The sequence below is a fragment of the Rana temporaria genome, chromosome 12 (assembly GCF_905171775.1).
Source record: "Rana temporaria chromosome 12, aRanTem1.1, whole genome shotgun sequence".
Lineage (NCBI taxonomy): Eukaryota > Metazoa > Chordata > Amphibia > Anura > Ranidae > Rana > Rana temporaria.
In genome coordinates this window covers 33,278,851-33,304,263 of record NC_053500.1, presented here as the reverse complement: position 1 = coordinate 33,304,263, position 25,413 = coordinate 33,278,851, and the positions used below count along the sequence as shown (strand labels likewise).

Here is a 25,413-nt window from a genome sequence, read left to right as displayed (position 1 = left end):
ACATAAGCAACTTGGTAACTGGTCGCGGGCCACATTAAGTGGAGCGGACGGAAGACAGAATCCGTGTCCGCTCTGTATATGCAGAGCGGACACGGACACAGCCCACTCTACTCTGTGGGCCCTCCCATCCGATCCAACCAGATGGAAGGGGACAGATCCCCTTCTGTTTTTTTTTTTTTGTGGATTGGAAGTAAGTGGGTGCAAATGGACACAAGTCTGTTTACATCTGCCACTCCATAGAGATGAATAGAGGGTCTGTGTGGGTTGAACCGATCACGTGAAATGGGCCTAAGGCTGCTTTTACATGGGTCGGGAACCTGCTATCTGGGAGTGCGAACCCACTATCCCAAAGCAGGAGGTCGCGGGCCACATCAGAGGGCTTCGTGGGCCACATGTGGCCCCCGGGCCGCTGGTTGGGCACCCCTGGACTAGAGCATATGCAGAGTGGACACAGGCCTATTATCCGTCCGCACCGCTCATCGCTTAAGTTGCCGTCACTCTTCAAAATTTTGGGCACTCCTGATATACAGTGAAACCTTATGCCAAACATAATGAAAAAACAGATTCCGGGTTACATACACTCAAAACATTTTTTTGGCTAGAGATATATTTTAAGTTGGTTGTTCTTTTCACTTTCTTGCTTCTGCAACAGGAGCTATAAAGTCACAAAAAACGTATACAAATATAAAAGAAAACAAAGTTCTATTTTTTTTATTACAGGATTCTATAATATTTTCAGCAGACTTAGGGCAAAATGAACATAATGGTCAATAGGAGTGTTCTATATACCATATTTACGAGACATTACCCAAGGAGTGGGTACAGCACTGATATGTATATGACAACTTTGGAATCTAAACGCCACGACTTAGATCCTACAGTATATTCTTGTATACCGGTTATTTCCATACAATGTCTATGGTAAATATGATATGTATTTTTTGGAGGTTTATGCAGCTGAATTATATATTTTAAACTATACATGTTCATTGCTTTATGGTGCATGGTTCAATAATATGTGCAATATATATTTTACGACACAGAGTAACAGCAGTGAGGAAATCCATTTGTCCAGTGTCACAAGCTTTGTCTTTTTTGCTTGCAGACCTGGAAGGACCATCTCGCCCTTCTTCCAATTTGCCTGGTTCTGCTGCATTTTTTTTTTTTTATCGAGTATAGGCGTGTTCTTTTTTTTTTTATAGAGTGTTGGCGACAATCTGTGAGTCACGTCAGCCTACAGATCTATGGCAATTAGGTCCTGCATAGGTAGCAATTTCAAAGCTGAACACCTTTGTTCCTCAAGCTTGGGAATGTTGGGTCAAGTATGTTCATGCCGACTGGTATACATAATATCATTAATGGTTCAGCCTGCTCCTTTTTTAACGTTCCCATTGGACCGCATCTACCTGTGTTACATAGTGGTATATCCTCCAGTGTTACAAATCAAGCAGTAGGGTCCCTTCAGTTATCAGAAGATAGTTCTACTCCAGTGTCGACTTAAATTTTAGAAGATAGTTCTTCTCCAGTGTGTTTTTGAACGTCAGAAGATATTTCTCCTCCAGTGTCTGTTTTCAGAGATAAATAATCCTTTGCTTCCAGTGTCACAGCATAGTTTCATATAAGAATTGGTACCTATATTTTTTAAAATAACCCCCCCTCCCAATCCAGTGTCACAGATTAAAAAAGAAGTTAATTCGTACCCTCCCTTTCCATTGTCACATTACCATCAGCCTCTTTCCCGTTTCAGGATTCCAGTGAGAAGTTGATCCCTTTCCAGTGTTAACGGATTCTGTGATTATTGGTTGCACCCCCTTATGTCTTTTATTTCGAGGGTCCGAATTTCGGTGCAGCTTTTGGACAACAGAAAGAGCCCCTGCTTAATCCAGCGTCATGCGAACACTTAGTCTTTTTGCTGTCAAAGCATAATAAAATATTTTTCTCTACATAGGTTTGTTCATAATATAACGCATACACCCCCCCAGTGTCCCCAAATATCCTTTTGACCAAAGTGACTGTCATCACAGAGGGTAAGAGTCCAGCTCTAGATTGAGTATTGGCAGCTAAAATGCTTTGGTCCTTCAGTAGTATCTGGCAGCTTCTTTCCAGGTGGTGACCCAATGCTTCTGGCTGTGTGGTAGCCTGCCGCACAGCTTCTGCCTCTCTTCTTGAGGGACGCACACGGCATAGTGAGTCTGTCTCAGACCGTAGTGTCTGACGGTATGGAAAAATCCAACCTATGAGATGGTGGGTGGAAAGAAACAGGGAAGGGAAGGTATGGGTGGGACAAAGAGAAGGTTGTAATTAGAGAAAGTTCCAATGTATGGGTCATAATGAAGAGTAGAAGTCGCAGGTCACAGTGAGAAAAGAGGAGAGAAGGGTTGCAAAGGAACAATTTTCTAGTGGATGTAAAGACTGGATAGAAGAAAGGGAAGGTGATGCATATGATATAATGGAGACACGTTGTAATTAGAGACATTTCCAAAGAAGTGTAGAAGGTGCCGGTCAGCAGTGAGAAAAGAGGAAAGCAGGGTTGCAAAGGAACAATTTTCAGTGGATGGAAAGACCAGATATAAAAAAGGGAAGGTGATACATATGATATAATGGAGACATGTTGCAATTAGAGAAGGTTTCAATGAATGGGACATAAAGAAGAATAGAAGGTGCAGGTCGGCAGTGAGAAAGAGAAGAGGAGGGTTGCAAATAGAGCTGCACGATTAATCGCGGAGAGAATCGCGATCTCGATTCTCCCCACCCACGATTCTTTTGGGTCACCGCTGGTTCCACATAACCAGCGTGGCACGCAAATGGCGCCGATATAGGAACCGACGTCAGCAGCCTGCACCGCTGGATGGATGCCTGGGCTTCTCTCACAGTTCTATACAACTGTAGTGTGTATCCATGCGCCATCCAGTCGTTGCTGGCGGTACTGCTTCTGATGTATTAATCTTTCTCACAGTTCTGTACAACCGTGTGTATCCATGCGCCACCCAATGGTTGCTGGCGGTACTGCTTCTGATGTATAAAAAAGAGACCAGTGATATGTCTATAATGTTAAAGACCATATAACTCCTATGAAAAAAGCAGAATCTGCTTTTTTCATAGGAGTTATATGGTCTTTAACATTATAGACATATCACTGGTCTCTTTTTTATATATTCATATTTTCAGATAAATCACATTTATTTGGGGGGGGGGGGTTCTGGCATTCAGTTTTTGAGAATTGTGAGAGAATAGTGATCTTTAGTCTAAGCAAAAGAATCGTGATTCTCATTTTGATCAGAATCGTGCAGCTCTAGTTGCAAACAAACAATTTTTCAGTGGATGGAAAGACTGGTTAGAAGAAAGGGAAGATGAGGCATATAACATAATGGAGACAAATTGTAATGAGAGAGGTTTCCAATGGATGTGTAGCCAAAAAAAGATATGGAAAAGTACAGCAGAAGAAGATACAACCAGTAAAAATGGACAATAGAAGGCTGGGAATTAAAACTGAGAATAAATGAGCATTATGTAAATGGAACAAGATATGTCAGGTTAGTAGAGGTTTTAATGAAAACACAATGAAACAGGAGAGGATATGAAGTTTCCTGTTACAGGCAAGGAAGTTGAGGAACAATGCATTGAAATGTATCTAAATCCATAAAGCGTTTTTCTATTTTTGATAAAGTAAAAACGTGTTGAAATCTGTCGGGTCTTTTTGTTGTCTTTGAACTCTGTGGGAAGATTCACCTTCTCTTTTTTTTTTGTCTTGACCATTGCCCCGGAATAAAAAGTGATACGAAATCCCAAATCTTAGATACCATAGATGGATCGAATCTTGGCCGGTTCAGAAGGAACTGTATGAGATTCGATCCACCTATCGGAAGGCTGATAGTACCCAAGTCGATCGATTGATCGACTTGGGGACAAACCAGCGTGTCAAATTTTTGGCATTCGATTATTGCCAGCAGCTATAGCCACTACTAGCAATAATCATTGTGTTCTCCTGGCAGGGATGGCTCCACGCACCTCCCGTCACCCCCTGCTGGGAAAACAAAATAGCTATGCTGGAGGGACACAGTTGCAATAAAGAAAATGGCATAATCTATGCCTGTCTTAAGCCGCGTACACACGACCATTTTTCATGTCATGGGAAAAACAACGTTTTTCTCGACCTGATTCTTGTCAAGCCTGCCTTGCATACACACGATCATGAAAAAAAATGCTCAAGCAAAGCGCGGTGACGTACAACACGTACGACGGGACTATAAAGGGGAAGTTCCATTCGAATGGCGCCACCCTTTGGGCTGCTTTTTCCGATTTCGTGTTAGTAAAAGTTTTGTGAGAGACGATTTGCGCTTTTCAGTCTTCGTGCTTTTCAGTTTGTTACAGCATGACGAATGCGCTATCTCCATTACAAATGCTAGTTTTACCAGAACGAGTGCTCCCGTCTCATAACTTGCTTCTGAGCATGTGCGTTTTTTTCCCGTCGTTAAAGCCTACAGACGACCATTTTTTCCAACGTGAAAAACGGCGCGAAAAATTAGAGCATGTTATAAATTTTGAATGTCCATTTTTCACATCAAGAAAAATGCTCTCGAGCCTACAGACGATCGTTTTTAATGACCAATTTAAAAAATGGCATTTTTCACGTCATGGAAAGCGGTCATGTGTATGCGGCATTAGAGTTGAGGGTAAAGGTTCCAACAGAGACACGTGTCCTAATGACAACAGTGAAAAATTGGATTTTCCTTTGCTGTTGTGTCCCTAATAGAAGAAAAGAAGGGCAATCTCCTGAATGGGACACAGACAGAAAAATAAATAAATAAAAAATAAACTTGACATCAATCTTATCCATTCTCTACTGTATTCAAAATACTTTCAGATGGACAGGAGAAGTTTCATGTTGGCAGAGATATTGCTATTGCACACCTTCCAACATTTTGAGATGGGAATGAGGGACACCTACTAGCAAATGTATGTAGGCATAGGACACGCCCCCTGCCACACCCCCTTAAAGGAGAATTAACAAAAAAAAAGGTTAATTAAATCCACAAGGGCTTTTTTTACCACTACTATTCCTTTATATTGGCTTTTAAAATTCACAATTTAGAATTTGGATGAAAGGTTTAGCACTGGGAAAAACGTTTTGAAAGAAAAAAAGCATGCATTTTATATACAACTATATAGATCAGACCAACATGAGGGACAAATGAGAAGGAAAGAAGGACAGATGGACATTGCTCCAGATCAGGGACAGTGCCTCCAAATCAGGGACAGTTGGGAGCTATGCTATGAGTCCTATCGATATCGGGGGTCTGTACATTATAATTTATACAGAATACATTTTGATAACCTCTATAAAATATAAAGACAACCTGGATTCTGTATTTCTAGAAGGATTGCTTTAGGGATGGAGAGTGGAGTGCAATGGTCCTCTTAATAGTTCTGCTATGGGGCCCCATCATGCATAGTTACTCCCCTCATAGCTAGTTAGTAATTATGAAGGATAAGGTTGCAGTTAAGGTCTGGGAGACTTAGAGAGATGGTAGAAATGTGGTAGCAGAGTGTATGATGGGGTAGCATAATTACAGACATAGTTGATTTGGGTGGACTGTTACCAACCAGAAATAGTAAGGGAAGAGAACGTTTGGGTGGAATTTAAAGACAATGAAGAAGTTAGAAAACGGAGGTGATAAACTAGTGTTATTCAAGTGCAGAGATGGATTTGGGAAATGCTGTATTTCAAGAAATGTGACGAAAGTGGACAGAAGAATAGAAGGTTACAACAGCAGATTATACTTATTCTTCAAATGACTAAACAGAGATACACAGAAACAGACTCCATATAGATATCTATAGCCAGAGTACTAAAGTTTAACTTGTTATAAGAGAGATCAAACTGGTAAAGAGATTAAGTTGGTGCAAGAAGATCAGAGCATGTGCACAGAGTACGTAAGTTGGAAGACTGAGAAAGGTCTACAAGATGAAGCTGATCTTGTTTGGTTACCCGAGGGGCAGGGATGGGGGGTCACGGGTCAGAGGTCGTATTCAGGAATCCTGTGTTAGTCGTTCAGTCTCTGATGGTTGCACCTTAATCTCAGCCTTCTGACCTCTGACCTCATACTTGGCACGGGTGTTGGCCCTCCGGAAGAATCCACACTACAAGGCAGGAGAGGGGTCATGGATTGTTCAATACAGGTATACAGTTTTGAAGAAAAGGTTTGTTTTTCAAAAATATATAGAGGGCTAGAGAGCTAAAGAACAGCACAGGTTTGGAAATGTGGAATGAAGCCCTGTACACACAGCCCAGAATCTCGTCAGGAAAAAAACGTTGTTTCCTGATGAGATTCTTGGCAAGATTCTCTTGCCGGCCGAATGTACTCACACTCCATTCAAAAGAACCACCGTTCTTTTGAATGGCACGAACGCAGTAACGTCATCGAGTACGACGAGCAAGCACTCGTCACATTCGATGCCGTCGCCGCCATCTTGCTTTACCCTATTCTTTGGAAGCTACCGCACATGCGTCAAAGTCATTTTGAGCATGTGCGGGTTTCCATGGAGAGGTAAGTATACACACGCTCGGGTTTCTCGGCAGGAAAACACTGCATAGAATCTCACGACGAGAAATTAGAGAGCAGGTTCTCTATTTTTCTCGTTGAGATTCTGGGCAGTTTTCTTGATGAGAAACCTCAAAGCCTCGTACACACGCTCGGTATACTGGGCAAGAAAGCTCTGCCAGCAGCTTTCTTGCCAAGAAAACCATGCGTGTGTACAAGGCCTTACACTTAGCAGCACACTCTCAGAAAAAAAGCACCAGTGAAATAGAGAGCAGGTAAAAAGAAAGTAGTTAAAATAAACACATCACTAAGCAACCCAAAGTAAATTACAGACAGTAATGGAGCTCCATAATACCTTGGCACGCCGGAGATGCAGACTGCAGACTGCATGCATTTCATATACTGCAGATGTATCTATAGGTTGATGCTTATGCATGAATCCACAACTACAATGCAAATACCTCTCAGTAGCTTACTTAGCGTCCTGCAGTGCATTGTGGGAGGTCAGTGAAGGGGGTTTGCTAAAATTGAACGAAATACATTTTTTCGAGCAGGCAGCTTTCTATTGCAGAAGACATGTTTCTTTCCAGCAATACATCAAGCTGACCTGCCTATTCGCACTGAGCAGTATTCTTGGTACAGTGCCTTGGTACAGTAACTCCGGTGTATGCAGGTGTATTCTGAAGAAGTAGTACCTAAAGGAAGCCAAGGAGAAGATATCGACCTTGCCCATTTCAGGTTGGGGGTAAGCATTGGCATTCCACATGAGATCTGGGTTTAATAGGTCTAGGCCGCTCTTAGTTCCAGTAAGCCAAATGGAACTCATGGCACAACGCCTTATGGTAATCACAACTAGAATATAATGCATCTTTACTTTGGGTTGCTCAATGACACCTTCACTTCAAAGCCCAACCATACAATGCATCCAGCTGTTGGTGATAAGAAAAAGCATATGAACATTAAAAACCCCTAAGCTGGCCATAGACAGCAGGCTGCTTGTACCCAAGTTGATTGATCGATTGATCGATCAATCAACTTAGGTATAACCAGTCTGTCGTTTTTTTCACAGATTATTGCTAGCGGCTATATGTGTGTTCTCCCGGCCAGGACTGCTTCCCACCCCCTGCCGGGAGAACACCATAGTGTTTTTTGGAAGCACCATAGGCTCTAATAGGTGCCAAAAAATGTGAACAGCGGGCGCCATGCTGGGCGTTCACTGTTCACTCAGCTGTGTGTTTGCAAAGAGAAGGAATTCACTTTGCTAACACTGAACCTCCGCTCAGTCAATCAGGTAGCCGGGTCTGTTACCGGTCACCTGATTGGCTGAAATGTCAGGCGCTGTGATTGGATGCCTGAGAGAGGACGGAAGAAGACATGGAGGACATGCAGGAGACCACCGCTGCCCTGCTGCGAGACAGGTAAGTGCCGGGCAGCATCTGATGGGGCACAGTAGGGGCAATTGATGGGCACACTGGCAGCATCTGATGGGGCACAGTAGCGGCAATTGATCGGCACACTGGCAACATCTGATGGGGCACAGTAGCAGCAATTGATCGGCAAACTGGCAGCATTTGATGGGGCACATTAGCGGCAATTGATGGGCACACTGGCAGCATCTGATGGGGCACAGTAGCGGCAATTGATGGGCACACTGGCAGCATTTGATGAGGCGCAGTAGCGGCAATTGATAGGCTCACTGGCAGCATTTGATGGGGCACACTGGTGGCAATTGATGGGCACAGTGTCAGCAATTGATGGGTACAGTGGTTGCGTTTGATCGCACAGTGGCGGCAATTTATGGGTACAGTGGCAGCAATTTATGGGTACAGTGGCAGCGTTTGATTGCACAGTGGCGGCAATTTATGGATACAGTGGCGGCAATTTATGGGTACAGTGGCTGCGTTTGATTGCACAGTGGTGGCAATTTATGGGTACAGTGGCTGCGTTTGATGGCACAGTGGCGGCAATTTATGGGTACAGTGGCTGCGTTTGATTGCACAGTGGCGACAATTTATGGGTACAGTGGCTGCGTTTGATGGACACAGTGGCTGCAATTGATGTTTTTTTTTTTTCAGTTTGTTTGCGCCCCCCCCAAAAAAAATTGGAGCACCAGCCGCCACTGGCAGGTACCATCAAATGGGAATTTAATCAGGCACAGCTCTATGAAACCCTAGCAACCTCTGGAAGAACTCCAGAGTTCCATTGAACCCTGGTTGAGAATAGGGCTGCCTTGTCACAAATCACCCTCCTCTAATGGTTTAATAGGATTGAGGTCATATAGAGTAATGTTTCTTTTGGGTCTTTACTTTTTTATACAACTGCAAGTTTAAGGTCCAGTACACCTCTAATCTCACCTGTAGTATCTGGAATGCCTTCAGCCTATCACTACACAACAAAACCTATTTTATTATAACATCATGATAGACACTCCTTACCTTCCACAGGCATATAATGATGATTCCCAATAGCAAAACTCCAGATCCTACTGACACAAGAATCAGCCACAGTGGAATTTCAGTTGGTGGGGCTTCTTCTAATTCGGAGTCTATAGCGACGGAAAACTGTGAGCCAGAAACAAACGGAAAGGGAAACAAACACAGTAGTTGAGATAAAAATCTATTTAAACGGTATCAAAAATATCTTGTTTCAGCCTAAAGTTAATATAAATCCTAACTGGGTGAAATCTCATTTGCTAAATTTACTGAATATCAAACAATTTCCAGGCTGTTAGGGCAGCTACCTGAAGGAGTCTCGGTACTTATAACCTTATCCATCAAAGATACCTGCCTTGGTCCAATTTAAAAAAAATTCTATCATTATAAGCGCTGATAGAGCGGGACTGGTGAGCCTATGAAAGATGAATTCTATTTGTGCAAAATTTGCTGTGACCAATTAAAACTTACTAGACTTGCAAACTTACTATACTTGCAACTACCAATTGGTGCTTTTGTTGATCTAAAGTATCTACTGTTGATGTATTAAGCAACTTCCCTGGCCCATCAGTTTCGGGGGAACTGCCTTTGTCTAGAAAAGGAAGACTACTTTTTCATACTAGGGTCTAAAGCTCAACCAATTATTTTGTAACAATAATCAATTTACATGGCTTTTTTTAATACATTTTTTTTTCTTTTTTTATGAATACATTTTTTGCTAAACCTGTACACTATTAGGTAGATTCACGTACATTGGTGTAACTTTAGGGCGGCCTAGCCTAGCCTGTTTAGGCTACACCGCGGTAAATTAACTAGGCTAGTAGTGATTTTCAAACCACTTACCTGCTAATCTACAGCGGCGTAGCCTCAAACGAGCGGGCGTAAGGGCGCCTAATTCAAATGACTTGGAGGGGGGCGTGTTGTATGGAAATGAGGCTTGACCTCACGTTTTTTTAAGTTTTTTGACACTGCGCATGCGCCGGGCGACTACATTTCCCAGTGCGCATTGCGGCTAAGTACGCCGTACAGGCCTATTGATTTCAACGTGGACGTAAACGACGTAAATCCCGATTCGCGGACGACTTACGCAAACGACGTTAACATTTCGAATTTTGCGGCGGGAACGGCGGCCATACTTAACATTGGCTAGGCCACTAGAGCATAGCTCTAACTTTAGGCGGCCTATCCCTTACGTAAACGACGTAATTCGACGGCGTAGGCCTGGCGTACGTTCGTGAATCGGCGTATCCCCTCATTTACATAATCTACGCCGGCCGCAATGAAAGCGCCATCTAGCGGCCATCAGAAACATTGCAAGCTAAGATAGAACGGCGCAAGCCGGCCTATCTTAGCTTTGTTTAAGCGTATCTCTGTTTGAGCATACGCTTAAACAAACGCCGGCGTATATTCAGAGTTAGGTCGGCTTATCTACTGATAAGCCGGCCTAACTCTTTGTGAATCTACCTATATATTACCAAAAGTATTGGGACACCTGCCTTTACACACACATGAACTTTAACGGCATCCCAGCTTCAAGTCTTCTGGGAAGGCTCATCTAACATCAGTACCTGAACTCACAAATGCGATTCTGTAAGAATGGTCAAGCATTCCCATAGACACACTCCGAAACCTTGTGGACAGCCTTCCCAGAAGCGTTGAAGCTGTTATAGCTGCAAAGGGGGGGCCAACTCAATATTGAACCCTACAGACGAAAACTGGGATGCCATTAAAGTTCATGTGCGTGTAAAAACAGGTGTCCCAATACTTTTGACAATAATTTATTTATACTTTAACTGCTTCAATACCCCGCCCATTGTCAAATGACATCCACAGGAGGGATATCCCATGCTGGGGAGGACGTCATATGACGTCCTGGGCTTTCCGGCCGACTAGGGGGCGTGCGTGCTCCCGCAGCATCGCTCAGGGCCCGATGCGTGTGCCCGGCAGCCGCGATGTCCGCCGGGCACCTGCGATTGACCATGATCATGGCAGGACCATGGATCTGTGTGTGTAAACACACAGATCCATGGCCTGTCAGAGGTGAGGAGACCAATGTGTGTTCCCAGTACAGAGGAACACAGATCGGTCTTCTCCCCTTGTGAGTCCCCTCCCCCTGCAGTTCGAATCACTCCATAGGGAACATATTTAACTCCTTGATCGCCCCCTAGTGTTAACCCCTTCCCTACCAGTCACATTTACACATTAATCAGTGCAGTTCTATAGCTTTTATAGATGTGAATGGTCCTAAAAATGTGTCAAAAGTGTCCGATATGTTCGTCGTAATGTCACGGTAACAATAAAAATCGCAGATCACCGCCATTACTAGTAAAAAAATAAAAATAAATCCAAATTTCGCAGTAATGATAAAAATCGCTAATCGCCGCAATTTCTAATAAAAATTAATTATTAATAAAAATGCCATAAAATCTATCCCCTATTTTGTAGACGCTATAACTTTGCGCAAACCATTCAATATACTCTTATTGCCATTTTTTACCAAACATATGTAGAAGAATACATGTCGACCTAAACTGAGGAAAAAAATTACAAAAAATAAATAAAAATTGTGATATTTATTAAATTAAAAAATTAAAGTAAAAAATATTGGCCCGGATTCACATACACTGGCGCATATTTATGCCGCCGTAGCGTATCTCATTTATGCTACGCCGACGCAGCGCAGAGAGGCAAGCACTGGATTCACAAAGCACTTCCTCCCAAATCTGGGTTTCTCTGGCGTAAGTCGGCGTAAGTGGAAGTGGGTGTGAGCCATGCTAATGAGGCGTGACCCCATGCAAATGATGGGCTGAGCGCCAGACAGATACGTTTGGCCAACTGCGCATGCGCCGTCCCGTGGGCGCATCTCAGTGCGCATGCTCACAATCACGTCGGAACAACTGCCTAAGATACGACGGATCACTGCCTACGGCGTGAACGTAACCTACGCCCAGCCATATTCACGTCCAACGTAAACAACGTAAAATATGTCGGCTTGAGTTCCCTGGTGCAGCCCTTTGCTGATGCTGCTGAGTTTCACCTCCTTTATGGGGCATAACTTTACGCCGGACGTACAACTTTACGGGCACTGCGTCGGACGGACGTACGTTCGTGAATCGGCGTATCTCCCTCATTTGTATATGTAAATAGAAAATCAATGGAAGCGTCAAATACGTCCAGCGTAAATATGCACCCACTCTACGCCGGCGTAGGCAAGTTACGTCGGTCGGATGAAGCCTGTTTTTAGGCGTATCTTAGTTTGTGGGTCAGGCGCATAGATACGACGGCGCATAGTTTCACTTACGCGGCGTATCTCGAGATACGTCGGCGCAAGTGCTTTGTGAATCCGGGCCATTGTGTTTTTTTCAAAATTGTCGCTCGGCAGAGGTAATCAAATACCACCAACAGAAAGCTAAATTTGTGGGGAAAAAAGGACGTCAATTTTGTTTGGGAAGCCATGTGCAATTGTCATTCAAAGTGCGACAGCGCTGAAAACTAAAAATTGGTCTGTGCAGGAAGGGGGTGAAAATGACCCGTATTGAAATGGTTAAGAAGCAATACCAGCTCAGTGCGCTAACGCTATTTAGTCAACACACAAGAAAGTGCTCCAGTTTCACCAGCAGGTATGTTACAGGATTACTGCATTACATCTCAAAGGGTGTGGTCTAGACTGGTACAACACAGCAACATCTGGATGAAAAACTGGACTACTCAACATATAAACTATGCTCCTTCTAGGTATATAGGGCCAGATCCACAGTCGCCGAGCGCAACTTAACTTTTCAGAGTTAAGTTACACTGCCGCAAATCTCCCAAGTTAGGTGCCGATCCACAAAGCACTTACCTGGAAATTTGCGGCGCTGTAACTTAAATCCGTCCGGCGCAAGGCGTTCCTATTCAAATGGGCGAGTCCCATTTAAATTAGGCGCGCTCCCGCGCCGGACGTACTGCGCATGCTCCGTCGGGTAACTTACCCGACGTGCATTGCGCTAACTGACGTCGCTCCGACGTCATTTGCTTGGACGTTAACGTAAATGGCGTCCAGCGCCATTCACGGACGTCTTACGCAAATGACGTAGAATTTAAAATTCGACGCGGGAACGACGGCCATACTTAACATGGCTTAAGAGAACTAGGGCTTAGCCCTAGTTTTACGCGGCGGAACTCGACGTAAACGACGTAGATTTCTAGCGACGGGCCCGTCCGAGCGTTCGTGGATCGCCGTAACTGGTCATTTGCATATTCTACGCCGGCCGCAATGGCCTCGCCACCTAGCGGCCGGCCTAGAATTGCATCCTTAAGATCCGACAGTGTAATTCAATTACACATGTCGGATCTTCGTCCTAACTATGGGAAACTGAGTCTGTGGATCAGTTCCATAGTTAGGACCAGGGATACGACGGAGTAACAGCAGTTACTCCGCCGTATCTCTTTTGAGGATCTGGCCCATAATGTTTAATTTACAATTTTGATTGCGGTCTACTGCTGAAGCTACTTCCCTAACTTTCACTGCAGTGGCAGTGTTGAAGAACACATGCCCCATCTGTAGACTAGCCAATAAAGAAGCAACAGTACATTGATGCGCCATTGGTTGTCCTCAGTTTGCTCTCTCCTGCTGTTAGCATGCTCACTGTTAGCACATGTGCACTACAACGGAATTTTAGCTGTATTTGAAAATAATACAAAAATACACTGAATGATTTTTAATGAATACATTTAAACATAGAGGATACATACCATTACATGGTGTGTCTGCATGTTTATAGATGGAACATTGGTTTTTAGATACAGTTCTGCTGTGCCTTCCACCCATACTCTGTCCACCAGTCTGTAATCCTGGTAGGATATAAGAAGGTTGGTGTTGGATGCATTGAAAAACAAAACAAGATGCTTTAGATTTAAGCAGTATTTATGTCACAAGTAGATTGCGATATGGAGACTTAGGATCACCGTCAGACAGTCCTTTATTGGTCTTTCAAATTAAAAAATAAAGCAAACAGTTCATAGACCAGGTATACAGAAAATCACGCAGTATGGCTCACCGCCAGTACCTCAGTCCCGCACTGGAGTTTAGGGTTCCCATCTGCTTTGAGGCACATGTCAATCCACAGGAGCCACAGAAGCTTAGTTTCTAGAGCAGTGTCTCTCAACCTTTCTAGTGCCGTGACCCCTTGGTAAAATTTCCCAAGTTGTGGGGACCCCTAACAGTAAAATATTTTTTGTAGCGTGGGTTGTCAGCACCCATGGCAAGATAACCTTATGGTACATTTAGGATGTACCACTCTTTCTCTTTGTTCTCCTTTCTTTCCCTTTTATCTCTCTCTATCCTAATTTCTTGCTTTTTTCCCTCATCCCTCTCTCTAGCCATATTTCTGGTTCTTTCTCTTATTCTCGATCCATTTTTTCTTTGTTCCTCCCCCTCTTTTCCTCTCCCTTCCATGTATTCTCTATTTTTTTTCCCTTCTCTTACTTCTTGGGGGGGTGGAAGGATGGGAGGAGTGGCAGTGCTGGCGGGGAGTTGGGATGAGTGCCAATACTGGGGGGATTTCTGATCAACCAACTTAGGCGTTCTTGATCAAGGTCATCTGCTGATCTGCGCACTGTAGTGGGGACTTTTAATTGCAACTATAATCACAGGTAGTATGGTAACTCGTTGCGTCTCCGGCTTCACTGTGTCTCCGACTTTGTGGTGTCTTGTTGCAGTGACACCTATGCCGAAATCAGGAGATAGGGTCTCCTCCAGCCCCTCCCACTTCACATTCCTGACAAGTCAGCTGACCTCTAGTCTCTGCCCCCAAGCTATTCTGTGAACTCAACGGGAGGCTTCGAAGAGGCTGAGTGGGCGGCCGCGGGCTCCAGGAACAGCCTAGCTGGGAGAGCGGCGTGGGTGTCAAAAACAGCCCAGGATTCAGTGGCCCCCAGCAAATCATCATTCGACCCCCGAGTGGGTCCCAACCCCCAGGTTGAGAACCACTGTTCTAGAGAGTCCACACTTGTTGACAGCTGTGGCCCCCTCCATACTACCTCATAGACAGATGATGCTTCCTTCCTGCTGCTTTTCAAGACTCCCATGCATGTAGCATAACCCTTTCCATATCAAAGTCCCTGTAATCAAGGTTTGGAGGTTCTTTTACACCCAAAGTCTCTGTGAACCTTTAAGTCCCAAATTAAGATTTACCAATCCTGAGCGTGCTAGAAACCAGTCCTCTGCTCTCCAAGCAAACTACCCTAGAAACCCCTCACCCTTCATGGGTATGAACCCCTGAGCACTACAAAAATGTTCCTTATAGGGACCACAGCCCAAATAGTAGGGAAATATTCCTGCAGTCCAGGACACATCCTTGGCATCCTGTACAAGATATATAAAGCAAATAAAAGCTAAAAAAAGTCTTTGTGAAGACCATAAACTTGGAACAACAATTCTAATAATGTTTCATCTTGTCCCACTAGCTTTCAAAAACATGACACCTGGATCCGATTATTTTATTGTTGTATAAAGTCAATGTAAAGCCGTCATGCCACTGTAGTGTCTTAACAGTTGCTTAATAGAGACATGTGTGGGTCAGTTTCTGCAGAATTGGCATTGACCCACGCCTGCAACTTACCCACAATTGACTTGTACCCATGACCTGCCACACTGAAATTCTATCTGCATCCCTATCTGACACCCACTTTTACTGTTGCCATTTTACAAGACTGAGCCTTAAAGTGTTACTAAACCCAGGACTCTGCATTCACTATATCTGGTCTCCCACAGTACACATAAAATGGAAATGCAATTATTTTACTAAATATAAACTGGTGGATACCTTTTCTCGTCAGCAGTATATAGCAGTCTTATATCTTATATCAGTGTCTGGTTAAAGCTTGTAGGATGAGTTTTCATTCTACTCTAACTGTCCTATGAGTCTGCAGGACCCCTGACCCTCAGCCTGGACAGTGCTGATTGGCTCTGCGCTGATTACATGCACCCTCCCAAGGAAAAAAACACTTGCTAGAAATACACACAAAACTAAGCATGTGCAGACTGCCCCCAAGGCTCTGTACTGTCAGGAGATGGATTGGAGACTGTGGAAGGAAGGGAGGATCAGAGAAGACAGGATCAATGGGCAGGATTAAACCCTTAGTTAGTGAGTATAACAAGCATGCTTTACTGCATATACAGTCTGATTTTACTGTTGTGGGTTGATAAAAACTTTAATGTTAAAAGATACTGTTAGAGAAAGATGCATATTGCAAGCAACTGTTAGAGACTGCAGCAGTAAAAGGTTGCTTCCAAGTTACAGGAGACTGCCGCTATGATGCAAAAGACTGGCAGCTACCAGGTTATATCTTTTATAACATTAACAAATGGAAGACATATTTCTGTACTGTGCATAATGGTGGAATCAAATCTAATCCCAACTGAGCCAGAGTGGCAACCGCTCTGCAATCTGACTCATTACCTGATAACTTTTACTGCCTTTACCTACTCCACAATGTTGGTAACCCATAGCTAAGGTGCCTGGCTATCCGCAATCCAAAGTTCTCTTTTCTTATGTCTCTCTAAACTGCCACCAAACTGTCATGCCCCTTCCCTAAATTGTGACTGCAGACTTGGACTATGATAACGAACAAAAAAAAATCAGACCCACCTCTAAGAACGTACTGTTCCATACTCTTGCTTTTACTATGATACTTGCTGACTTCTGCATATTGTCCAGGGGGCACTCGAAACGCACACAGTTCGCACCGCCTCCTTTGCATTTCTGTAAACGTGCAACATCATATTCAGACAGTTGAAGGTAAGAAATACAAAACACGATGGACTTCAGTAATTATCATTGGCCTGTACAAACCCACAGCAACCAATCACACTTTCCATTTGTAGCAGCCATCTTCCAGTGCTGGTGTCAATCTGATTGTTATTGGCCAATACATACAATGAGGAGTGAGATTCTTTAACATTAATGATTTACATAAGAATAAACAATGCCAAAACAGTATGGGCTAGATTTATCAGTAGATACGCAGTCGTAACTCTGAATCTACGCCGTCGAAAATTTAAGCGTATTCTGGAAACCAGGGGCCAAATCCTCAGAAACGGAGCGTAACTTAACTTTTCAGAGTTAAGTTACACTGCCGCAATTCTCCGAAGTTAGGTGCCGATCCTCAAAGCACTTACCTGGAAAATTGCGGCAGTGCAACTTAACTCCGTCCGTCGCAAGGCGTTCCTAATTCAAATGGGCGATTCTCATTTAAATTAGGCGCGCTCCCGCGCCGGACGTACTGCGCATGCGTGTGACGTCATTTTTCCCGACGGGCAGCGCGCGAAATTACGTTACGTCGGGCTTTGTGGATTGCGACGGGACAATAAAGTTGCGTCGGGTAAAAAAAAAGTTACGTGCCGGGAAAAAAAATTCAAAATTTAAAAAAAATCGCGGCGATCGAAAAAAAGGTCTATTTTTACAAGGTGTTACTAGTTTAACTGGTCAACTGGTCTCCTCAATGACCCACCACTAGTTCTGCAGAGCATTCCTATGTGGCTTAGTCCCCCAGACTTCTGCCAGATTTTGAAGAAAACTTGCACACATGGCTGGACTTTCCGAGAAAAAAAGTGTGACAGGCTTTTTTTCTCGGAAAGTCCGGCCGTGTGTAGCCTCCATCTGACTTTTTTGTCGGAAATCCGACGTACCTTAGATAGAGAATCTGTTCTCTTTCCTTCCGTCTGACTTCTGACGGACTCACGGTCAAAAGTCTGACCGTGTGTACAAGGCATAATAGGACCAAGTTTGATAAAATAGGTAGGTTCTCTAGTGAGGTGGGTGGAGGTTAGACTGTGAAAAAAAAAATGCCACAGGAAAACAAAGCATAAGGCCCCGTACACACGACAGAATTCAGCCAGAAACTCGTTGGGAGCCGTATTCTGCCGAGGAAACCGGTCGTGTGTACACTTTTGGCCGAGGAAACCGACGAGGAACTCGTCGAGCCAAATAGAGAACATCTTCTCTATTTCCTCGTTAGTCAATGGGGAAACTTGGCTCGCCGAGATCCTCGGCGGCTTCACAAGGAACTCGACGAGCAAAACAATGCGTTTTGCTCGTCGAGTTTTTCGGACGTGTGTACGGGGCCTCACTTGCATTATTTGTCTTTTAACTAGTAGCCGACCGCGCACCGTCATTATACGGCGGCAGGTCGGCTCTCCTGGGCGAGAGCCCGTAGCTATACGTCCTATCGTATAGCCGCCACTAGGGGGCGCGTGCGCGCCGCCGGAGGCGCGCGCGCGCGCTCCCCGCTCGCCCCCGACTCCCGTGCGTGTGCCCGGCGGGCGCGATCGCCGCCGGGCACACGCGATCGCTCGGTACAGAGCGGGGAACGGGAGCTGTGTGTGTAAACACACAGCTCTCGTTCCTGTCAGCAGGGGAAATGCTGATTTTCTGTTCATACAATGTATGAACAGAAAATCAGTGTTTCCCCTAGTGAGGCCACCCCCCCCCCCCCCACAGTAAGAACACACCCAGGCATACTTAACCCCTTCCCCGCCCCCTAGTGTTAACCCCTTCACTGCCAGTGGCATTTTTATAGTAATCTAATGCATTTTTATAGCACTGATCGCTATAAAAATGCCAATGGTCCCAAAAATGTGTCAAAAATGTCCGAAGTGTCCGCCATAATGTCGCAATACCGAAAAAAAAATCGCTGATCGCCGCCATTACTAGTAAAAAAAATATTAATAAAAATGCCATAAAAATACCCCCTATTTTGTAAACGCTATAACTTTTGCGCAAACCAATCAATAAACGCTTATTGCGATTTTTTTTACGAAAAATATGTAGAAGAATACGTATCGGCCTAAACTGAGGAAAAAAAATGTTTTTTTATATATTTTTGGGGGATATTTATTACAGCAAAAAGTAAAAAATATTAATTTTTTTCAAAATTGTCGCTCTATTTTTGTTTATAGCGCAAAAAATAAAAAACGCAGAGGTGATCAAATACCACCAAAAGAAAGCTCTATTTGTGGGAAAAAAAGGACGCCAATTTTGTTTGGGAGCCACGTCGCACGACCGCGCAATTGTCTGTTAAAGCGACGCAGTCCCGAATCGCAAAAAGTACTCTGGTCTTTAGGCAGCAATATGTTCCGGGGGGTAAGTGGTTAAAGAGAACCATAAAAGTATTAAGTTAATTTGTATTATTTTTTAAGATTCGACTTTTTCAAAATGACGCTTTAATCTGTGTCTTTCAACTATATATGAAATCTCTGTTTCAAAAATAAAAATGTAATGCATGGAACAACTATGAAAATGGATTCATAGAGCATGCAGGGTTTCCTAAACAGAGAGCATAGCAGAAGTCGTTGGCCTTCAGACTCTCTCTTTCTTATTGAAACTCATAGAGTCCTCTTGAAACAAAAACAAATTCACTTGTGAGTAGAAATTGCACCTTCAGCTACTGAGCTCTGCAAATAATAGGATAATTTTCAGTGCAGAAAGTTGAAATTTGAAAAAAAAAAGTGAAGAAAGCTTACCCTGCTGGCTTACTTTGAAAATACAAAATACTCATACACAATAGTTCACAGTTACCTGGCTTAAGAATATTTTTTTTAGTCCTAACCACAGAAAAGTAAACATATACAAAACGACTTTAAGTTCCCGTATTCATCACAGCAAGCACTTTTAGGCTTCCACAACAAAAATAATGGCTAAAATCTAAATGGCTGCTTGGTGGTGACAGTGTTATGGTATTTATTCATCTTTTGCATAACCACAATTGGACACCTACCAGTTGAGTGTTGGGCTTCTCTCTTTTAATAGATGGTAGAGTAAGAACATCTATTGATTCCACAATATCTCTGCGTCTCCTTCCATTCTCCAGCTGAAAATCAAAAAAAATCATTATAGAGCCACCAATAATAATAATAATAATAATAAAAATACTAATACAAAAGAATTCATAACTGGAATGATATGTACATATATATGATGTGATGCATGCTGACATATCTCACACCGAAGAACTGGAAGTTTATTATCTTCCGACAAGGTCTGTGGATACCAAGACACCTTATTTTTTTGTTGCAAATGTGGAAGGCAGGAATGTTCTGAAATCCATGAAATAGAGCTGAGAAGTCTGTAGGGATCCATGTTGATGGACTTTGGGTTTGTATCTGTCAGGAATGTGTAAACGCTCCTGTTCTTTGACAGATGCCGGTCTCATTTCAGTACCCTGATTTTGGCTATGATGCATCCCTGTCTCTTTGTCCACCTGCAAGGTGATTGATGTGGCCAGTCTCTGGGTGGAGACCAAATCCGATTTAAGCCAGCCAAGCCTGCAGTCTCATGTGATATTGATATTGCATTTGTTACACGTGCTCCAAGCTCCCTGGTTGTCTGCTCTGCTAGATTGACAACCTCGGAACGGATATCGACTACCCTCTGAACTCTTCCTGTCTTTTGACTATTTATTGACCCTGACTATTCTGAATCTTGCCTGTCTTGTACCTGGACTGTCATTGAACCACTCTGTCTGTCTGCCAACCGCAAGTACTTGTTTTCTTTTCTCAGTTTGCGCCTGCCCCAGCGTGGTAGCCAGGCACTATAGCATTGTGTATAGTTCCTATGGACAACCAAGTACCAGTAGACCTGCTTGTCTTATGGGAAAGGGGGCTGCTATAGGTGAAGAACACAGAAGCTAGCTATAGTGTCTGACCACCTGCGTTAGGGGTAAGCATGACAGTATCAAGGTCATTGGTTTGAGACACTTCTTTCATTGACAGGTGCCTTTAACCTGCAGTTGAAAATTTGGTGTATTACATACAGCCCATCAACATAAGCCACACTTTTGTTGTGTAAAACAGAGAGAAACTAGAGAAACTTATGCTGAAATAAATACACTGTGCAGAAGATATATTTCTACCATGAGCAGTAATAACCCTCCCCTCAATTTCGGTCTAGCGTCACCCCCCCATTCCCGGCAGAGCTGGTGCTCTAATGGGTTGCTTATGTTGCAGCCCAGAAAGGCTTCAGGCAGGATAGCACACAGAGCTAGCCAACCTCTCTTATCTGCTGTTCCATGCAGGCTGACGTTGAGAGGAGAGCAGGCACCTTTAGACTTGCTCTTTATCACTTTAACAATGCTACAGCACCCCTTCCAATGCCGGGGGGCAATTGTATCCTGTGTTTCCTATGTTGGAAAGCAGGGAAACCGGGTATCATGGGACCTATAGACATGTGCTTAGTGTGCATAATGAGAAATCTGAGCAAAGACTAAAGCAAGCTGAGTCATAGAAATTCTTATGTGACAGCACCAATGCACAAGATGAACAGGGGGAGTGTTGGGGATTTTTTAGGTGCAGAGTAAGTTACAATAATATCAAATATAATATTTAAAAGATTATTTATATTTTATTTTGGAGAACAAAATATATATATATTTTAAATGTAACAATTGGCAAGTACAGTGTAACACAATGTTATCAAGACAGCACTGTAAGATGGACTTCCCAACATGTTTCGCCCATATGTTGGGCTTCTTCAGGGGATGCTGTCCAGTTTGAAGTACAAGCCTTCTATGTCTCTTAAAATAGATCCAAACACTGCCACAATTTACAGATGGTTATCTGCTTCAAAAGACCACATGTGGTAGGCGGCCACAGGGGACATAAGAGGACCAGCTGATGTTAACTGACAGTGTGTTTGTATCCCTGGGCTCCAGCAGCTGCCCCCTGTTCATCAATTTAACCTGGGGGTGTGGTGCCAAAATTAAGTTGGTATGTCCATGATCGAAAAAACTAGCACCAATGCACAGCCAATATACTCCAGAGACCTACACATTTCCCCATATTTCAACACAAGAACACAATGGAATTTGGAATTGTGCAAAATACACTGCACTTTGACCTAAGATTCATTAAGGATTATGATTTCTGAATCTTTACATCTCCCACTTCTGCAGATATCTTGTTTTCTGCTGTGTCATGTTGTGCCTCCTATTGACTCAGTTTTTGAAGTAGAACTTAAGCAAAAATTATACTTTTAGATAGGAGTAGGGAAAAGCTAAAGGTCCTGAGAAAATAGAAAGACTCAAGAAATTGGGTGTGCAATTGCCATCATCCCTATAGTAACAGATACAATATGAAAAAAACTCTAGTTTGGGATTTTTGAGGCAATAAAAATATTTAAAAAAAAAAACTTTATATAAGAATTTTATTTAGACATATAGGCCCGGATTCACGTAGGAGAGCGCATCTTTGTGCGGGCGAAACGTATCCTATTTAGGTTACGCCTCCGCAACTTTGACAGGCAAGTGCAGTATTCTCAAAGCAAAGTTGCGGCGGCGTAGCGTAAATAGGCCGGCGTATGGAAGATGTGGGCGTGTGTTATGTAAATTTATTGTGACCCCACGTAAATGACGCTTTTTATGAACGGCGCATGAGCCGTCCGTAAAAGTATCCCAGTGCGCATGCTCCAAATTAACCCGCAAAAAGCCAATGCTTTCGACGTGAACGTAAATGACGCCCAGCCCTATTCGCGAACGACTTACACAAACAACGTAAAACGTGAAAAATTTGACGCTGTTCCGACGTCCATACCCAACATTGGTACGCCTCATAGAGCAGGGGTAAATTTATGCCGGAAAAAGCCTAATGTAAACGGCGTATCTGTACTGCGTCGGCCGGGCGTACGTTCGTGAATAGGCGTATCTAGCTGATTTACATATTTCTAGGCGTAAATCAGCGTACACGCCCCTAGCGGCCAGCGTAAATATGCAGTTAAGATACGACGGTGTAGGAGACTTACGCTGGTAGTATCTTAGAGAAATGTTGGCGTATCTGATTCTTTGAATCAGGCGCCAAGATACGACGCCTCAGACTCAGAGATACGACGGCGTATCTGGAGATACACCGTCGTATCTCCTACGTGAATCCGGGCCATAAACATTATGAAAAAATGTAATTGAAAAAAATTCAACATGTTGATTTAACTTTTTCCATAATGTTTATATGTCTAAATAAAATTCTTATATAAAATGTATTTTTCAAATATTTTTGTGTTGAATTTTTTTTAATTATTTTTTTCCATAATGCTTATATGTCTAAATACAATTCTTATATAACATTTATTTTTCAGATATTTTTATTGCCTCAAAAATCTCAAACTAGAGGTTTTTCATATTTTATCAGCTAAAGGTTCTGTTGAGTTTTTATTGCTGTCTGATTTCATAATTAGTTTATAATGTCATTGTACATTTAAAAAGCAGGGTGACTTATTAGTAGCCTGGAAACCTCTTAATTAAACATTCAGCGTAGAAGTGCACAAATACTTACTGTAAGATTTAAAGGATTAATGACATGTCCAGGAGGGTGACAATGTGTCACATTTCCTGTGTCGACCAGCACTTCTGTTGGATAAAGCAGCCATTTTCCATTAGCCACCTCATATGGCCAGTCCACCGCCAGGATGAGAGAGCCCAGATTGTTTAGAGGGTCACCACTATTGAAAACCTAAGTACAAAGATAAGAAGGATGAGCTCCCTAAAAAATGCCCATACTTTAAGATAGGGTTTCTTCTTGTTGGCCGCTCTGTCCTTACCTTAAAAGTAAAATCCAAGGGACTTCCGACATCTTGAACTCTTTTCATGGCCGACTCTCCCATCACTTTACCACCAAAGTAGGTCTGTCGATGAACAGGATTCCTAAGGAAGGATGCAGACAGATAAGAATTCTCGTATTACTTGGGAGCACAATGAAATGAGTTCTGACTTGAGATAACTAATCTGTATACATGGGCAGCAAATCGAGAACATGTTCCTATTGACTCAAATGCCAGGGCTAGAAAAAATGGATTTAGCTGACGGCCGAAAAAAAACAAACACATTGGGTGTTGTACAGCTATTCAGGGCCGCCATCAGGGGGGTACAGGCATTACACCTGTAAGGGGCCCGATGGTCCCCAGGGGCCCGACTGACCCCTCTCCCGTTTTTTTCCCTTACAGGCCCCGCTGGCCCCCCCCTCCCATTTTTTTTTAAATGTATTTATTTTTTGAATTACACCTGTAAGGAGCCCAATGGTCCCCAGGGCCCCTTACAGGCCGGCCGGCCCCCCTCCCGTTTTTTTTACATAAAAATAAATAAATTGCATTACACCTGTAAGGGGCCCGATTGTCCCCAGGGCCCCTTACAGGCCCGGCCGGTCCCCCTACAGGCTCGGCCGTCCCCCCTCCTGTTTTTTTTTCTTTTCTTTCTTTTTTTTATTTATTTATTTTTTGCATTACACCTGTAAGGGGCCCAATGGCCTCCATGGCCCCTTACAGGCCCGGCCAGCCTCCCTCCCGTTTTACATTATTTTTTTTTTTTTTGCATTACTCCTGTAAGGGGCCAAGCCACATCCCCCATCCCGCTTATTATCTCATGTCAGGAGAGAAGAGATTACACTTGTTTTTTTTTTCATCAGCACCCCTCTGCTTCAGGGGGGGCCTGACTAAAGCTGTGTAAGGGGCCCCAAAATGTGCGATGGCTGCCCTGCAGCTATTATACATGCTTTTTCCATAAATGAAGACTGTTTGATGCTATCTCGAGTGCCAACAATTTTTCCTGTGATCCTTAAAAAACATCTTCTGTTCAAATGCAGGGAGAAAAAAGGAGGAAGAGAAAGGAGAGGGAGGAAAAAAGATGGAAGAGGAAGGAAGAAGGACAAAGAACAGGCAGAAAGAAGCAGGAATGAGGAAGAGCAAAGAAGAAGAAAAAGGAAGAAGAAAGATAAGAAAAGAGGAAGAAGGAAGAAGAAAGGAAGGAAGGAAGAAAGGAAGGAAGGAAGGAAGGAAGAAAGGAAGGAAGGAAAGAAGGAAGGAAGGAAGGAAGGAAGGAAGGGAGGAAGGAAGGAAGGAAGGAAGGAAGGAAGGAAGGAGAAAGACATATGAAAAAGAAAGGCAGAATGTGGAGAAAGAAAGAAGAAGAAGAAAGGAATAGGAGGAAGAAGTACAAATGAGAAAGAAAGAAGAACGAGGAAGAAAAAAGAAGAGTGAGAAAGAGGAGGATGAAGGAGGGAGAAGATGGAAGGAGAAAGAAACGAGGAGGAAAAAAGTAGCTGCAATATAATATATGCTGGCTTTTTGGTTTAATACAGCTTTAAAGTGGTTGTAAACCTTTATATACACCCAGTAAAATGAATGGCCTCAACTGATACCGAGAGAAGAAACAAATGCACCTACAGTTGTACCTGTTTATCTTCGGTCTTCTCTTCTCTACAGCCATTCAATTCCAGAATTTAGAAAGCTTGTCTGAGAGTTCAGAAAAAAGGGGCGGAGAGCTGAAATCACACACTGCAGAGCTCAGCGAGGAAAGCTCTCAGAGCTGATTAGAGAAAAGAGACTCGCCCCCCTTCCACATGGAACAGAGATGAGGCTGTCAATCAGCTGGAGGTCCCTCCCCTGTCACCATTAATCTCTTATGCCGCATACACACGA

The 25,413-nt window shown here is 43.4% G+C and overlaps 1 protein-coding gene across 2 annotated transcripts in view; it reads right to left on the bottom strand.

Annotated features, from left to right (window-relative positions):
- Window positions 1–685: 685 nt before the first annotated feature.
- Window positions 686–25,413, bottom strand: part of ITGA3 (integrin subunit alpha 3) — a 128,000-nt gene continuing 103,272 nt past the window's right edge. Inside the window, exons 19-26 of one of the 2 annotated variants that reach the window (XM_040330812.1) lie at window positions 23,542–23,644; window positions 23,277–23,453; window positions 19,733–19,825; window positions 16,606–16,719; window positions 13,709–13,807; window positions 8,978–9,103; window positions 5,990–6,141; window positions 2,144–2,234 (exon numbers count right to left, since the gene is read on the bottom strand). In XM_040330812.1, the coding sequence (XP_040186746.1) occupies window positions 6,031–6,141; window positions 8,978–9,103; window positions 13,709–13,807; window positions 16,606–16,719; window positions 19,733–19,825; window positions 23,277–23,453; window positions 23,542–23,644 (823 nt within the window). In that variant the 3' untranslated portion in view covers window positions 2,144–2,234; window positions 5,990–6,030. Of the gene's footprint in view, window positions 2,235–5,989; window positions 6,142–8,977; window positions 9,104–13,708; window positions 13,808–16,605; window positions 16,720–19,732; window positions 19,826–23,276; window positions 23,454–23,541; window positions 23,645–25,413 lie in introns of both variants that reach the window. The other variant, XM_040330811.1, reaches the window with a different exon arrangement.